This window comes from Mustela nivalis, assembly GCF_964662115.1.
Source record: "Mustela nivalis genome assembly, chromosome: 7".
NCBI classification, from domain to species: domain Eukaryota; kingdom Metazoa; phylum Chordata; class Mammalia; order Carnivora; family Mustelidae; genus Mustela; species Mustela nivalis.
The window spans coordinates 121,010,983-121,028,589 of NC_139026.1; the positions used below are offsets into that span (position 1 = coordinate 121,010,983).

Here is a 17,607-nt window from a genome sequence, read left to right on the forward strand (position 1 = left end):
CCGTTCCCCTCCAGCCATGCCCCTTCTAGCCCCCGCTCTCTCTTCAGGAAAAGGGCTTTTACTTAAATTAATTTCATCATCGAAGATCTCAAAGTCCATTTTGGCTGTGATTGCTCTGTAGAAGAACTCTGTAGAGGATTCATGAACTAGATGAGGGAGAAGTCCTTGTTCATGGCCGAACCTGAACGTGGCCGTTGCAGATACGGTTTTATGCACTTCTCTCTTGGAAACGAGGGAAGGACCCCGCTCCTGTATTACCCTCCATCGTGGATGAACCTTGCTGATTTCTGCTTTCTTGCTGAATGAATCTAGAGGTTGTTTGTTTGTTTGTTTGTTTGTTTTTCCTGTTGGTCAGTTAAGGGAAGTATCCTCAAGGCTCTCCTGGTTTTCTGACTTCAGTCCGTGGAAGGTCTATGATCACCTTGACCTTGTTGCTTCTTATCCAAGGAAAAACTAACAAGAGAATAAGAGCTGGGGAACCTGCCAAAAGAGGTTAAGGCAAGGTCATCCATAGTTTGAAAGCAAAGCCGCAGCAGGAACAGTGCACCTCAGGTCTTAGAAGGGGCTGAGGTTCGAGCCGAAGCACATAGCCAGGAGGCCACACCAGCGTTGGAGCCCCTGTCACAGGAGCAACCTAGACAGTGGACCACGGAGCGAGCGAGGGAAGCTCGTGCTCCGGAGGGAGGCTTTTTCCTCTCTTCCTTCCCCTACACTCGCTCCCACAGCTCCTGCCCCTGCATCTCTCCCTGTCCTGTGCTCCCTGCCACTTGGCAAATCTTAAATTTTACCAAAACAAAAAAATGGCCCCCAAATTAAAAAGCCCTTCTCTTTCATTTCCCCCTCATGATCTGTGCCTACTTTGACCCTAATTCCAAGTAACTCTGAGAGGGGTCAGTAGTGAGAGGAGAGACAGCATGGAGGCCGAGGGAAAGCAAACTGTCCTATCAGCATTGAGGACCGCCCGCCCTGGTGTCGCCCACCACCGTTATCCACACTCTGTCCCTGGCACGCTCCTTCCCCTCTGCCACCTCTTCTTCTTCTTCTTCGTCTTTTTTTTTTTTTCCAGTTTTTTAAATTAACATATAATGTATCATTAACTCCAGGGGTACAGGTCTGTGAATCGCCAGGTTTACACACTTCACAGCACTTACCATAGCACATACCCTCCCCAATGTCCATAACGCAGCCACACTATCCCTCCCTCCAGCAACCCTCAGTTTGTTTTGTGAGATTGAGAGTCTCTTATGGTTTGTCTCCCTTCCGATCCCATCTTGTTTCATTTATTCTTTCCTACCCTCCAAACCCCCCATGTTGCCTCTCAACTTCCTCATATCAGAGGGATCATATGATAGTTGTCTTTCTCTGATTGACTTATTTCGCTAAGCATGATACGCTCTAGTTCCATCCATGTTGTCGCAAATGGCAAGATTTCATTTCTTTTGATGGCTGCATAGTATTCCTGTGTGTGTGTGTGTGTGTGTGTGTGTGTGTGTGTGTGTATGCACCACATCTTTATCCATGCATCTGTTGATGGACATCTAGGTTCTTTCCGTAGTTTTCTGCCACCTCTTCTTGTTCCTCCTCCTCTCACCTCAGCCCAGTCCTGTCCTCTTTCCTCCCCTCTCCCGGCCTCCCTCAGTTCCCTACGCCTTTTTCTCTCAGGCCAAATGAGTTCACCAAGGCCTTAGAAACTGAAGAAGCAGGTATCTCCAGAACCCCAACTAGAAGCTTTTGAAAGTAGTTTTTAGGTGAAAATGTTGGTCTGAATGTAGGTTATGTCCATAGCACCATTCATCCTCCGTCATCAGACACATTGGGACCCAGAAGTCCCTTTTGGGGGCTGACCTGCTTCCCTGACTGCCCATCTACCAGAGTTGTCTAGGAAACCTGCTGAGTTCCAGAAAACCTTCTTGTAGCACACCTGATTCCTACTCAGCTTTCTCTCTTTTATACTTGACCGTGATCCTTGTGAACTGAAGTGGGTAAGATTTTTCTGGATTGACCATGTCTTTTGTGAGAACAGATGGATGAAATTTCCTAATCAATGGAGTTTAGCTAACTCGGTACAGTCGAGCAACTTTTAAATTGATGGCCTGGAAGAGAGTCTCTATTTTTGTTTATTTTTACAGGGTGTCATTTGGGTGGTCCAGTAGTCCAAACGAATAAGTGGGGAAAAAAAATCAAAGTTTTAACCTAAAGTTTCAGTGTTGCTCTTGGTGATCTCTCACCCAAGCTGGGAGTAAGGGCGCTCCAACTACTTCCCGCTAGAACAGTTACAGACATTTTTTGGGCAGTGTAGCCCTCCTGTTTGTTTGCCTGCTCTTCAGCTCACAATATGCTACATGCTGAAATTCACAGCTCTGTCATTTCCCTGTCCTCTTTTCTCCCTGGCATGCTTTGTAAACAGCGGGTCACAGAAAGTCGAGAGAGCCAGATGACTATCGAAGAGAGGAAGCATCTCATCTCTGTGAGAGAAGAAGCCTGGAAGACGAAAGGCAAAGGGGCGGCCAACGACTCCACCCAGTTTACAGTGGCTGGCAGGATGGTGAAGAAAGGTCAGAGTCTGTGTGTGTGTGTGTGTGTGTGTGTGTGTGTATGTGCGTGTGCATGTGTGCATGCCGGGGGGTGGGGGGACACACACACAGATTCAGTTGCCCACGGAAGGGAGGATGGCCTGTGATAACCCAATTTAAAAAATCAAGCCATGGTCTCTTTTAGTTTTTACTCTTATTGAAGTTGTACAGATTTTGGGGGGCGTAGATTGGGGAGCTCTTCCTACTGAAAACCCTTTCTTCCTAAATGGCATCATCTTCATGTAAGAAGTATAATTCAATTAGTCACATTTCAGAATTTAGCCAGTTGGCGCCTTTTTTTTTTTTAAATATTTTATTTATTTGAGAGTGAGAGAATGAGAGAGCACATGAGAAGGGGGAAGGTCAGAGGGAGAAATAGGCTCCCCACTGAGCAGAGAGCCTGAGGAGGAACTTGATCCCAGGACTCCAGGATCACGACCTGAGCCGAAAGCAGTCGCTTAACCAACTGAGCCACCCAGAGTTTAGCCATTTGGAAGTTGAGCACAGGTTTCAAAAGCAATGGCAAATCTTCTAAAAAATCTTAGTCCTTTCCCATAATTGCTTTAAAATTATTTTCATTTTCTTGCCACCTGGCAGTCAGTTGACCCAAATAAGCCTTGGTCAGTGAAGAGGGAGTTTGCATCTTCTCTTTTTAGAGGAGTTCCTAGGTCCCTTTCCATCGAACTAGAGTTTGTTGGCTTACAAAACCCTATTTCTGGAGAGGTTTTAATAGATCTTTAAAAGACGTATGCCATCCTGAGGAAGTAGGATTCCCTGCAGACAGTCACTTCTTTGCTGCTGAGCTCTTAAAACTGATTTGAAGTCGGTATTGGAAGATTTATGAAATTGACCAATGCCTCACACGGTCAGTGAAGTCACTTTTTACCTCACGTGATCAGTAAAGCTTTGAGCCTCCATATCCTGTGGGAAATGCCTAAAATCTGGGGTCCGTTCATCACCTATATGCCTAAACTTTCATTTCCTAAGGTATTGTTTGAAAACAAATTTCCTGACTTCGTGATATAAGTGCTCACACGCACTTAGAGTTAATGTATGTTGTTATCAACTTTCTTAGTTCATGCTTCTCTTCCCTGGAAAACTTCCAGGATCCTCACTTATAAATAGTGCCTAACTCATTGTAGGCACATAATAAATATTTGCAGAAGGAAGGGCGGGGAAGCCCTGAATTGTGATTAACTCAAATCTTGGTGTAGGAAAACAGAAGGTAATTTGCTCCCACTGAATGAGGTGGTAACTGCGTATTTTCTTCCTCAGATCAGAGACCTGTGTACACATGTTAAACAACTTTGGCCCGAGCCCTGTTCCTGTGTTAACAAAAGCAGACCCTGAGGCCCATGATGGTTAAGAACTCAAGCTGGGAACTTGAACCAGAGTTCCCATCTTCCAACTTTTAGCTTGGACTTTTATCCCAATAACTTTGAACTTTGGTTTCTTTCTTCTTCTTCCGTCCTAAAAATTACCATTTATTTGTAACCAGGCCCTTATTACCAAATACACTGTCCTTGTCCACAGGGATGTCAGAGGAAGTAGATTTGGAGAACAAGGTCAGAGACGTTTGTATCCCTTAGTGCAGGAGTTTGCTTTCACATTTCTTGAACAAATCCAGGGTCTTTATTTAACAGGTGCTATATGGCTGGCTCAGGAAATAAATGTCTTATACTTTTCATGTAAGGAAAAAAACTGTATCCTGTTTTTCTAATATTTTTACCCTCTGCTGTTACATGTTTCACTGGAATCATCAGCTCTTTCTGATTTGCAGTAATATCCTCACTGCAGGATAACAGTCCCTACGCCACAGCCACAGAGACTTCTCAGCTCAGCGTGTTGCTACATATTAACCCTGATTTTCCTTCCCTTCTCTTACTTCGTTAAGATGTTTTGATGTTCCTAGACTATACCTAAGGATTAGTGCTCTAGTTCTTGTGGCATTTGACAATTCTCCTGAAAGTTCTCAAAATATGCCTTTGAATAAGAGAGCTGGGAAGATGTCTCTGAAGAGAGTAGGTGGCTGGTTATTGCAGGTAGAATTCACTGAGAAGGGGTGCGGGGAGTGCTTTGTTTAACAGTGTTGAGTTAGGGAGAAACCTTTGCCAGTAGTTGGGAAAGGGAACGTCCCACCTCTGGGAGCTCTTGTACATGCTGCTGGCTGAATGGGCAGCAGGGGGCGGCCCTACAGTCTGGAGGGCCAAGTTCTCTGCGCTTCAGAGCTTGGAAACTCTTCTGTTGTCTCCCTTGCATCCTTTTAGTAGGTGATGGTTTACGGCACCTGTACAGGCTGTGTTACCAAATTTTACTTTATTATCTTTCAAGAAAGTTGGCTTTCTTACATAAACCTTTTTCAGGCTTGGTCATTGAAACAAATGTTTGGATTTTTTATGGACATCATCAAGCAAATGTATGTACCTATTAAGAAGTACTTCTAGAATATCACCTAAAACTGAAGTTTTAAGCCACATTTCTGTATTTTTTCTTTAAAAGTTTTATGTTATTATACATCCCTCTCCAGCGAACAGGAGGAGAGCAATTCATTCATTTATTTTTCCTAGTCAGCTATAGTGAGTTACATATTCCTCAAATGCTGTTCTTTGAGGGATGCTTAAAGGGACAGTGTCATCTAATGATTTCACATTTATTACAAATGAATACAAAGAACATTAACATCTCATTTTATTCTTTGTAAATGCACTAATTACTTTCCTTTGCAATCCCTTTTCTTAGGTGAGGAAAAAGGTACTCATCTTTGTCCTTATTAAGGTTTCTTGTTCCAACCAGAAACCCTCTCTATGCGGAATGCCTTTCTTTCATATGTCCCTAACACTTACACTTTAAAAAAAAAAAAATTCCCCACTCTGCTTTTTTTTTTTTTAATATTTTATTTATTAGAGAGAGACAGGCAGAGAGAGTATGCAAGCAGGGGTAGCAGCAGGCAGAGGGAGAAGCAGGCTCCTTACTGAGCAAGGAACCTGACTCAGGATTTGATTCCAATACCCTGGGATCATGACCTGAGCCGAAAGGCAGACTCTTAATCGACTGCACTGCCCAGGCATATCCCCCACCCCCACCTCTGCTCCTTGATAAATGTATGTGAAAGCATTTAGCTAGTTCCCAGCCACACCCGAGATAGAAATGACCCTTCAGCGGTCATAAATCAATTTAAATGTATCCTCTTCTGTGTCCTTCTTCTAAAAGGTTTGTATTCCTTAGGTTATTGTTCAGTAAAGTCACTCTCTGACTGATGCCCCCAAAGGCCAAACTGCCCTACCTTGGGTCATCCTGCAGGAAGACCCCAGTGCCAGGGGCCGCTTGGCAGCTGGTATGACACGGCCCATTCTCCGCTGCCTCTGGGGGATGTGGTGCAAATATACTTTCTCTTGAACTACCTCCACCACCTAAAGGGCCTTCAGGACTCACAACTCCTTGTGTTTTAGTATAATCTGATGCCTTATGTACTCTTCTATTCCACTTACGTGTTCCAGGCACGTTTTCTCACCTGTCTTCATTGTTCCTTTTGGAGTGGCAGCTTCTCAGCTACTGTAGGGCTTAGAAACTCTAAAACTCTGTTCATATCTGCAGCTGTCCTACGTAGCAATGATACCTGCTGAATGTACATACGTGTGCACATGTGTGCCTGTGTGTGAGGTCTGTAAGTTGTAAAGCCTACAATGCGACTATTGGAGATCCGGCAGGGTCCCTGGAATTTCCAGAAATGATCCTGAGATACTAACTAGCTCCTTTGATGTTCTGCAGGTTTGGCATCACCCACGGCCATAACCCCAGTGGCGTCTCCCATCTGTAGTAAAACAAGGGGCACCACACCAGTTTCTAAGCCCTTGGAAGGTAAGTCACCGAGGCACCTGATATGCCCATGGGTCTAAGACCAGAAGAGTCCCCATGGCGCTGTCTCATGGATGGTTTCCACCTACCTAGATATCGAAGCCAGACCAGACATGCAGTTGGAATCGGACCTGAAGCTTTACAGGCTGGAAACCTTTCTGAGGAGGCTGAATAACAAAGGTACATACCGGAAGCCAGAGCGAGGCTTGGGGTTTTGAGCTTGTAGCTCGGCTGTCATTCATAGTCCAATGAATAGCTAAGGGAACCTAAACAGAAAACCCCACTTCTCTCTCAGTCTCTAAATCGTGATTCTGATTGCTTTTTCTCCTCAGCTAAATTGTCTCCTTTCTGTTTGACTTCACCAAGTCATAGTGAAAGTATTATCTTCATTACCATTGGTTTGAAAAAGGAAGTCAGAAATGATTGGATTACCTGGGTCTGATTCACTTCTTACTGTACTAGTTCGGGGATCTCCAGTAAGATGAGTTCCTGAATCCCACTCAGGCCTTGGGATGTCACCCAGTCAGGACTGGAAACACAGTAATTTTGCTTTTATGCTTGAAAGCAGATATTACACAAAATTGACATGATCACACACTGGATGAAGTTTAAATTGTATATGTCAGGTTTTTTTTTTTTTTTTTTTGAGGATTTTATTTATTTATTTGAGGTAGAGAGTAAGGAAGAGAGCGTGAGCCAGGGAAGAGATAGAGGCAGAAGCACGGAGCCCAATGCAGGGCTCTATCTCAAGACCCTGGGCTCATGACCTGAGCCACACAGGCACCCCTATCTGTCAGTTTCTAATAAGGTAGCAGATGACATATTGCAAGTGATTTTTGAATACATGTTGAAATATATGTCAGTATAAAAGTCCTTAAAGTATATGAAGTAAAGGAATAATATGCAGAACTAGCGTCATCTCAATAAAAACGTCCAGTACCTGAAACCAATCACATACTAAGCACTTGGAGTCGCTACTGTTGACCGTGACCTCCTAACAGGTTGGGGATAATGTAGACAAATGCTTTATACCAGCAACATCAAAGTGTAAGGTTATAACGACTGGCAAGGCAAGGAGTTCAAACAATTTGAAGCCTATTACATATGTATAATGGTGATCTAGCTCAGGGGGTCAGGAAACGAATCCAGCCCTCCACCTGTTTTTGTTAATGACGTTTGTTTGGAACGAAGTCATGCTCCCTTGTTAATGTATTGTGAAGAGTCCCTTTTGCCCAGTAGCAGAGGTGAGTGCTTGCCATATAGGCCCTATGACCTGCCACGCACAGCCTATAGTGTTTGCCATGTGACCTTTTCCAGAAAAAGTTTTTACTGATTTCTGATCTAGAATGAGGCCGAGGCCATTTCTGCCTCCCATGGTTCAGAAATGCTCGGTGGGCCTTTATCGCCTCCTGTCCTAACACCTGCCGGGTGCAAGGTTTTTGCAATGGACAGTCCTTCCATGAGACGTCAGGAAGGCCCAGAAACTACCACGTTCTCTCTGCTCTTGGCATTCGGGGGAAATATTTTGAAGACCTCGTGAAGCGTAGTTGGGGTAGTGTTTTGACACCAATCCAAGGTCATGTATTCGCTTCGTCTGTCATAGTTGGCGGAGAGACCGTACTCACGGTCACTGGGAAATCTGTGAAGGAGGTCATGAAGCTGGACGATGACGAGACCTTTGCCAGATTTTACCGCAGCATGGATGACACCATCCCGCGAAGCCCTGTGGAGCTGGATGAGGATTTCGATGTCATTTTTGATCCTTATGCCCCTAAGTGAGTGATTTCTGTTTCTTTCACCCACGGAGAAGGGATGATTCTGTCGTCAGCCTTCGCACGGTACCTCCATGAGGATCTTCTCTCGCTGCCACCTCCTTCTGCCACAGACCTTCCTCACAGACACAGGGTTATTCTCTAGAGCCAGGCACTTAGAGTAGGTGACATGCGCGCTCCAGAACGGATATGCGCTCGGGCAGGAGGTCGGTGAAGACCGTGTGTGCCGTGGGTGTTTGCCCCCACCCATAAAAGTAAGGTCACTGCGTTTGTCACATAATTGAATATTGTTTTGCAGATTTTTAGACACACATAAATTTGGCCAGCAATCTCAATGCTGTCTTTGATTTGACATTGAACTCATACTTGTAACCTTGAAAAATATTTGGATTACATGGGCTCAGACTCACAGAATGGACTAGAAAATACATAAAGCAGGTTACTTACCCTCCACTAATCTATGAAATGAATAGATCTGAGAGTCTTCTCAGGGATGACCAAGGGTCGCTCTCCACACAGGATCATGACTAAACCACCTCAGGAAAGCCATTGTGGTTTTGGGATTCCTTTGGTTGCAGGTGCCAGAAGGAAATCCAAGTCAAATGGACTTTGACAAAAGAAAGGTGTGGAGGGATTTATAGGTCCACTTACCGGAAAGTGTGAGTGTGAACAAGGTTCCAGAGGCTCCTCAGAACGAGGTCTCTCTCTTGCTGGTGTTTCTTGGGGCTGCTTTGCTGTTGCCAAGCTGTAACCACGTGGCAGACGATGGCCACCATCTGGTGTGGCTGTTTCAGCCACTGGCTTGGCCACTCTAGTACGGCAGCTTCTCTCCTCAGCAGTTCCCTCCAACCCAAGTTCCAGGCTGGATTTTCTAGGGTCCGAGCCCTGTCCTAAAGCAATCATAGCCAAGGGGATGGAAGGTGAGGATTGGCAAGAGCCGGTTTCTGGACGCCTGCCCCTCAGAGCCAGAGCCAGTGTCAAGGTTTTCTTACCGGAAGCCAGAGAGAATATATGCTGGGCAGGCTACACCCACAGCCACAGATCACATTTTTTTCCTCCCCACAAATTTATCTGAGTGACTCCCTCTTCCAGAAGACTGTGGGGTCATCATACATTTTCCTGTAAGCTGCTCCAAATACATTTTTTGCATATTTCGGGAGGGGGTGGTGTTCAGTTTTTCTCAATTTTCTATCTTAAAAAATGAACAGCTTTCCATTTCCCAACTTTTTAAATGGAATTTTATGTATTTGCACATTTGTCCTCTTCTCCCAACCCAAATGTCATTGCTTAAATCGTTGTATCTATCTCGGTATAGCTATAGCTGTGTTTATACACACACTGTCACACAGAGGACAGAATTATGTATCAGAGCACAGAGGATGTGCAGTTGGAAACTGAGGGTAGGAGTGGAATCTGTCAGGAGACCGTGTGACCGGATCGCCCCCCTCCCCGTGTCTGGTCTGCCCCCAGAGAGTCGTGTGAGTGAGTGGCCGTTGTTGCTGGCTTCTTGGGCCTGTCTTATTTCAATAGAGTCTTCAAAGGGTGGTTACTTTTCAGAAAGGCGCAAAGAGTTGAGAGGAGGCTGGTTGTGGGGGAGTTCCGAAGGCAGCTGAAAACCAGTTTTTTCACAGAAAACAAAGTTTAGTCTGGAGGAAAGAGAAATCGAGAAGCAGTGACTGGCTGTAAATTCCTGAAGGGCTCGCCAGTGACAGGAGTAGACGTGCCTAATACTCCAGTCCATGGGTGTGATGAGGGTAGGAACGAACTTTCTACCCTTCAGAGCATTCTAGTAGTGGAATGAGCTGCCCCACAAAGCTTCAGATGCACGGCCAGGCAGAGACCACAGGGTGTGCTGTGGTGTGTGGGGCCCGGAGCCTCCAGGATCTTGGACTAAATGGGCCTGAATCCCCCATCTCCAAGATTCTATGTGTACATGTCCGGGAGTGACGGGCAGGAGGAGGACTTGTAAGACAATGAAATCAGAAAATAAAATGATAAGAGACTTATTTCACATTGGAGAGCCCCAGATAACCCCGGCGTGGACAATAAGCAGACCAAGGCCACAACTCCACTTTGCTTCCCAGGTTGACCTCCTCTGTGGCCGAGCACAAGCGTGCAGTGAGGCCCAAGCGTCGGGTCCAGGCTTCCAAAAACCCCTTGAAAATGCTGGCAGCCAGAGAAGACCTCCTTCAGGAATACACGGAGCAGAGACTAAACGTTGCCTTCATGGAGTCGAAGCGCATGAAAGTAGAAAAAAGTGAGTATGTGGAACCACTGCTCCACCTCTCTGTGGGCGTCTGGCGATTAGGTGATTTTAATCTTTTTCTGCCTTGCTGGGGTCAGTCATGTGCTCAAAAGACACTCATCAAATAAAAATGATTGCACAGACGTACGTGCACACCTGCCTCAAAATGGAAAGGCTTTTTGCAGAACTTCTTAGAGCGTGGAGTGTCTGTTCACTACATTAACTCATTTTCTTATTTTTTAAAAAAGTTTTTATTTATTTATGGGACAGAGAGAGTACTCTGGCAGAGGGAGAGAGAAAAGCAGGCTCCCCGCTGAGCAGGGAGCTCGGTGCGGGGCTCGATCCCAGGACCCTGAGATCATGACCTGAGCCAAAGGTGGATGCTTAACCCACTGAGCCACCCAGGCGCCCTGTATTTAAGTTATCCTGTTTTGCTGAGTTTTGGAGGAGAAGGGTTTTGTAGTTCAACCCATTTTCAGCTCCGTAGAGCCCAAACACAGTAATTCCCCACTTAATCTTGTTTGAGAGCAAATCATTAGATCTCTCATGAGAAAATGAGAAAATTTCTCATGAGAAAATGTCCCAAATGGCTGCTTTTCCTAATCCTAGATTTTCATATTACTAATTAATGTATAAACCAATGCTTTCCAAATTTCATTTAATAGGAGCCTTGGAAATTGGGGATGTGGATTGGGTACTGTTGGGGCTTTGGGGTAGAGGTGGTGAATATGAGTGAGGCAGTAGCTCTGTGCCCTGTGTCCCACTTCTGGCTCAGCTGCTCTGCTCTCCTCAGCCTGATGAGGTAGGGTCCCTTGTTCTGGAACAGTGGTTTTCTTTGTGGACGTAATTTGAGTATACACCATTTGCAGATTGAATAGTCTGGCTATAATTTGTATTTTCCTTTAGCACTTGTAAACCTACTTCTGAAAGTTTTTCTTAGAAATATAGTATTTACATGAAGTATTTGGTCTTTTCATTATAACTGATTGACTAAGAAGATATTTCAAAACCTCTGTGCCATACGAATTGTCAAGTAGTATAAGACCTTAATCCCGGCAAAATAATTTTCTCAATTTCTTTCAGCCTAGACATTTCTTAAAAAACAGTTGAAGAAATAAAGTTTTCTTGGCACAAATTTTAGGTATTTTTCCTCTATCTCCACTTTTGGGGGCTTGGAGATGGCTTTGTGATGACTGACATGTACACATTCGTTGGTGTACATGGAAAACCCAGCATCTTCTTACAATGGTCTTAATTCTGAGGGCAGAAGACTTTAAGGGATTATCTAGTTGATCACTTTGCCTCCAGGAAAAAGATTAGGACTAACCCATCCCTACAAGAGTGCCTGCTTTTCTACATGTAAAGACTTTGTTGAAAGATACCTCATAGCCTTCCTTGTGAGTGTGTTGACATTAACATCCAAACATTGTTAGGGATTATATTCACTTTCAGTGGAATTGGGACATGGGAGTCCAGCTCCTGATTTTGTAGCAAAAGAGCTGGTCCACACTGTCCCTCGATTCTTGTCCCCCCGGCAAGGTGAGATGTGACGTGTGTCCGCAAGCAGCTGGTACTTTGGGGACAGAATTGAATCCTGAGTACAGGAGTTCAGCCCTGTACCGCCTCGTCACCTAAACCTGAGGATGGTCTCCCCCTCAGGATTAACCTTCTGAGAAAAAGCTAGTTGATGATGAATCTCTGGTGGCAAATGTCATTTCACCGGCCCGTCTTGCTCCCCCTTCCCCACTGTTTCCTTATTCAACCCTTCCAGTGTCTGCCAACTCCAACTTCTCCGAAGTCACTCTGGCAGGTTTAGCCAGTAAAGAAAACTTCAGCAACATCAGCCTGCGGAGCGTCAATCTGACCGAACAGAATTCCAACAACAGTGCGGTGCCCTACAAGAAGCTGATGCTCCTACAGATTAAAGGTACTTAGGAGCCGTGAGGAGGAACCACGCATAGAGCAGGGGTTTGAGTCTGGTAACACCGAGAGGCCTGACCTTCAGGGGGAGGGAGTGCATGCTCTTTGAGAACCTACTGTGGGCAGAGCACTGTGCTACCTCCAGTCATCTAAGCTTCACAAAATCCCATGAGGTGGCAGATGTGATGCTCACTGAGGCTTGGTGTGGTTAGTGATGCACCTGAGGTCACAGCGGCTGTTTGAGTGGCAGAGGTGGATTTGCATCCAGGTCTCTCCCATTCCAGAAGCTCAGCTTCTGCGGCCGCCTCCCCTTGCCCTCTGAGCCCCATCACCATGCTGTCCTGTAGTTCCAGCAGTCCCCGAAGTCTTCGTGGGGGCTGTCTCCACTCAGTTCTCCTCGCTGAGGTGAGCAAGTTTAGTGTGGGCCAGAGGCAGAGATGCAAGTTCTTGGAGAGGGAATCCAGGGAAAGCAGAGGCAACTGAAGCCAACCTAGTTTTCCACTCCAGCACCCCCTTTGTCAAGAGCAAGGGAGACGACCAGAGAGACCATGGGCTGTGAGGAGAGCCTTGGCTGCCTCCGAGTGGCAATCCTAGAGTAATAATGAAGAGGAGGCTGGTGGAATATCCTTCACGGAGGGTGTCCCGTGTGTTTCTTCGTGACCACTGGCCTTTTTAGTGCATTCGAAGGACTAGTGACAAGTGCAAATAACCAATGTCTAGTCCCCAAGTTCTGACCCAGAGATGACACTATCAGTGTGACCATGGAAAGGCCTAAATCAATAGTCTTTTAGGAGAAGTTGTGGAAAGCAGCACAAAGCAGTTCTTCCCTCCAAGCTGATTGCCTCTAAGACTGCCCTGGGTTTAGCGTGCAAACCTCAGGAAGATGATGCTTGGGAAGGCAGGCCCTCGCCTGCAGTGTGGCTGGCAGGGGCTATGAAATGCAGGAGGTGGGCTGGGCACAGAGAAAGGGGTCAGGGGAGAAGTTGAACGGGAAAAAGGAGCACGTTTACTAACTTTCCTGGAGGAAGGAACTTAATGAATCCACACACATGCTGTAAAAGGACCCCAGTGGCAGTCCTAAGACACATGATGACATGTAAGAAAGCACTAACACGGGAGAGTAATCTAGAAGGCCTTCACTAGAAACCCCGTTCTATCACTGTTTGTCATGGAGCCCGTGTTGGTAGACGAGAATCTTTAGAACTGTAAGAGTCTGTAGCAGGGGTGCTTCCTGGCCCTTCCTGTGGCTTGGAGAGTTCTCCTCTCTGGCAAGATGGCGACTCTTTGCCTCCTGCCTTACAGGAAGAAGACATGTGCAGACCAGACTGGTTGAACCTCGAGCTTCGTCCCTCAACAGTGGGGACTGCTTCCTCCTGCTCTCTCCCCATTACTGTTTTGTGTGGGTAGGAGAGTTTGCAAATGTCATAGAAAAGGCAAAGGTTGGTATCTGAAAAATAAGAAATGTTGAGTTAAACACCTCCTTTACGCACTGATAGAATGTTCTACCAGTTGCTAGGTCTTTACAGGGCTTCTCAAATGCCAAATGTTTCATGCAAGTGAGAAGGGAGAGAGGCAGTATTTCTTTTGCTGAATGTCTCTCAAACACGCATTCATTAGGTGCTTGAGTGGGAAGTTTTAGAAGGATTATGACCTATCCCACCAGTTTTTAACTCCTATTCCACTCCTGTGTGAAAAAGGAACGGCACATCCCTTCAAAGCTGTTTATCCCAGGTACCTATGAAATGCTGCTACCGGCTTATTGAATAAAAAACCTCATGGGCAAAAGCCCAGAGAATGGGTATTTTTCCAAAACTTCATGAGTGACCTATTGTATTTAAAAATAAAGAATGGTTGCTCTAGAGAGTTGTGCCCCCTGGTCCTTGAGTTCCATTCTCCTGACCTTGCTGAAAATACCCAAGACCCCGTGCCTGCAGCCCCTGTGGTCACATGGTCTCCCCTGCAGACCTGCCATTTTTGCCTCCAGCTTCAGTATGCACCACTCTGCCTCACACAGGCTTGTCTATCTAGGTAATTGTGCTCCTCCCTTTTTCCAGGCCTCAGAACTGGCAAGTTTAATTCAGACGAAGAGGGAACTTGGTTGTAGAGCTACTTACGTCCAGACTATTGAAGAAGGAATTAATACACACACTCATGCAGCCAAAGACTTCTGGAAGCTTCTGGGCGGCCAAACCAGTTACCAGTGTGAGAATTTACTGTATTTTCAGAGCCTCATGAGGCTTTTCTAATCCCCTACTTCCTTCTTCTAAACTGGCCACTTTTCAGTGTAAAATGTCATCCTGTCTTCTTGTTCTCATCCCAAAGCTGCTGGAGACCCAAAAGAAGATGAACTTTATGAAACAGCCATAATTGAAACGAACTGCATTTACCGTCTGATGGACGACAAACTTGTCCCTGATGACGACTACTGGGGGAAGATTCCCAAGTGCTCCCTTCTGCAGTCCAAAGAGGTACAGTGCGTGGGCACCGTCCTCGCCAAGAGAGAGCACTTGGCACGGGGTTGCCCAGTAACACCCACCCCACGTGCCAGAGAAACGCTGGCTGGCGTTCGTGCCTGGTGTGGAACAGTGACGTATTTTTACAGGATATTTACTTGTGAATGCAAACCATCACTCCATCTTAAATATGAGGATAGAATTCAAAAAATATTTTTTTAAGATTTTTTTTTTAAGATTTTTTAAAAGATTTTATTTATTTATTTGACATAGAAAGACACAGTGAGAGAGGAACACAAGCAGGGGCAGAGGGAAAGGGAGAAACAGGCTTCCTGCCGAGCAGGGAGCCCGATGCGGGACTTGATCCCAGAATGCTGGGATCACGACCTGAGCTGACGTTCAATGACTGAGCCAGCCAGGTGCCCCCAGAATTCAGAACATTGTTCAGAGGAGTCATGGGTCATTGAAGGCCTTCTGTTTTAGGCAAAATGTAAATTTTTTTTCTTTATTTTTTGGGAGGATTTTTATTGTATTCTTTTTCTTATCTGTATGAGGTAGTGGATGTCAACTGAACTAAATTGTGGTAATCATTTCACAGTACATGTAAATCAAGTCATTGTGCCTTCTGTCTTACACTTATATGGCACTGTGTGCAAGTATTTATCAGTATAACCAGGGAATAAGATAAAAATACTACTTAGCCCTATCTCTTGATTTTCTATAAACAAAGTTTCAGGAATAATAGATACATGTTTATATAATTTGGGTTTACCAAGTAATATACTAGCTTTTTCCTCCTATATCAGTAAGTATTTACTAATCACATACACTGTCATTACCATCGTCTGGTAAGACACGAAAAGTGGAAGACACGAAAGATCCTTAAATTTCATTGGGTAGAGGAGTATTAGAAAGAAGATCTTCCAGAGCTAGGTCAATTGTATGACACCTGTGGGCATTTAAATGGAAAAGCAAAATCACAGAGAAGAAATAATCAGGAGTAATTTTAAAGGGAAGGTGCAGTTGAGCCTCGCTGGGAGCTGAGTAGGATTTGGATTGCCGGACAGGAAGGAAGAAATTATTCTAGAATGAAAGAGTCAGATAAACCAGAGGTACGGAAATAAGAAATGGCATTACATTCATGTATTCACTCAGCAAACACTTCCTAAGGTCCTGTAAATGTCAGTACGGTATGGTCTCTGCCCTGGAGGGTGCTGGAACTGTACAGAGGGGAGTCCGCCTCAGTGGTCCTCAGGGCCTAGCATTTAAGAAGTGGCCACTGTATATGCTCAGGGAATGAAAGAGCAGGGGGACAGGGAAGAAAGAAGGGAAAGAAGGCAGGTAGGAAAATGCAGTTAAATAACTTGCCATGGAAGCTGGTGAGTTCAGCACAAGACGGAAATCAGAGCCACAGGCCAGGGGCCAGCGTGGCAGGGCAGTGCCAGCTGTCGCCCCATCAGACTTGGTCAGTGCACACCTCATTCAACCGGAGCAGGGCTCTGAAGTTAGCCTGTTGCTCTCTGCGGCCTTTCCAGGTACTGGTGTTCGACTTCGGTAGTGAAGTGTACGTGTGGCACGGAAAAGAAGTCACATTAGCACAACGGAAAATAGCTTTTCAGCTGGCAAAGCACTTATGGAACGGAACCTTTGACTATGAGAACTGTGACATCAACCCGTTGGATCCTGGAGAATGCAACCCGCTTATTCCCAGGTATTTCCGTCAGCCGCCAGTGGTGTGGGAGATCAAGCAGGTTCCCTCAGCGGGCCTGAGTTCCCCCCACGCTCCCCTGCTGTCACTCTTCCTAGGGTTTCCTTTTCATCACTGACTGCAGGCAGTACCCTGAATACTCACAAAAAGAGTATTTCTTTAGCTTTTGCCTAACTGATGTGGAAATACGGATGCCGTCATCTTCCCGATGCTGTGTTCAGTCTCTCCTTTCTTGAGGTGAACAAATTGTTCCCACCTGCGGCCTCCCAGGAGCTGTCCTGGCCGATGAGTAGCAATTGTTGAAACAAATTACATGCGGATCTGAAAAGGCTCCAGGACCTGCAATAACGCCATTGATCCGAAGGGGCAAAAGCGACATATTTTCTTCTCATTTCACGCCTCCTCAGCATAGCTCTCAAAGTCCAGGATTTACCATTTCTTTGGCAGTAGATGACGTCTGTGCCTTTTGGGGGACAGGGAGTGAGAGGGAGGATACTGTATTGAAATCATTGTAACTTTAATATTTCCGACTGGGAGTAGATGAGCGAGCACCTAACCTGGGGCTTCTCAGCACATCCCAGAGCAGAATCACCTGAGAAGCTTTCAAAAAAATGCATGTGCCAGGCCCAGCCCCAGCGCTGGCCCCTGGGATGTATTCTCAGTTCATGTGGGGTAGGGCTTGTGAGTCCGTGTGTCTTAAGAGCCTCCTTGCGGCCTCTCCTAAGGGGCAGCCAAGAGTAAGCCCAGAGCCCCTCCTACCCGATGAGGGGCCTGAAGCACTGAGGTGTCCAGACTTAGCCCACTTTGAACATGGAAGTCAGCACGGAGGAAAGTGCTCGCGCGCTCCTGCCCCCCTGCCACCACTGCCTCTCGTGCTTGCTTGACTCCCAGCATAAAAAATCATTGTCTAAAGCTGAAAGCAAGCACTCTGCCGATAGGCATCCTAGTGAACTCTGCAGAGTAAAATTTATATGAAGGGTGATCATTCAGACATTTGCCGTAAAAGACCCCAGCCTCACAAGGGAGCCCTGCATTTTCCAGAGTTGCTGGTACCTGGTTCCCAGAGTCCTGCGAGAGTACG

The 17,607-nt window shown here is 45.9% G+C and overlaps 1 protein-coding gene across 1 annotated transcript in view; it reads left to right on the forward strand.

Moving 5' to 3' along the window:
* The window catches only part of LOC309870355 (supervillin-like), a gene marked incomplete at its 3' end in the record, with an annotated part of 71,765 nt that overhangs the window by 42,775 nt on the left and 11,383 nt on the right, over positions 1–17,607 (forward strand). The window contains exons 12-21 of the mRNA XM_082742488.1: positions 2,408–2,555; positions 6,342–6,431; positions 6,522–6,608; positions 8,032–8,203; positions 10,285–10,457; positions 12,217–12,372; positions 13,668–13,804; positions 14,420–14,567; positions 14,688–14,833; positions 16,354–16,529. Of these exons, the coding sequence (XP_082598614.1) occupies positions 2,408–2,555; positions 6,342–6,431; positions 6,522–6,608; positions 8,032–8,203; positions 10,285–10,457; positions 12,217–12,372; positions 13,668–13,804; positions 14,420–14,567; positions 14,688–14,833; positions 16,354–16,529 (1,433 nt within the window). The remainder of the gene's footprint in view (positions 1–2,407; positions 2,556–6,341; positions 6,432–6,521; positions 6,609–8,031; positions 8,204–10,284; positions 10,458–12,216; positions 12,373–13,667; positions 13,805–14,419; positions 14,568–14,687; positions 14,834–16,353; positions 16,530–17,607) is intronic.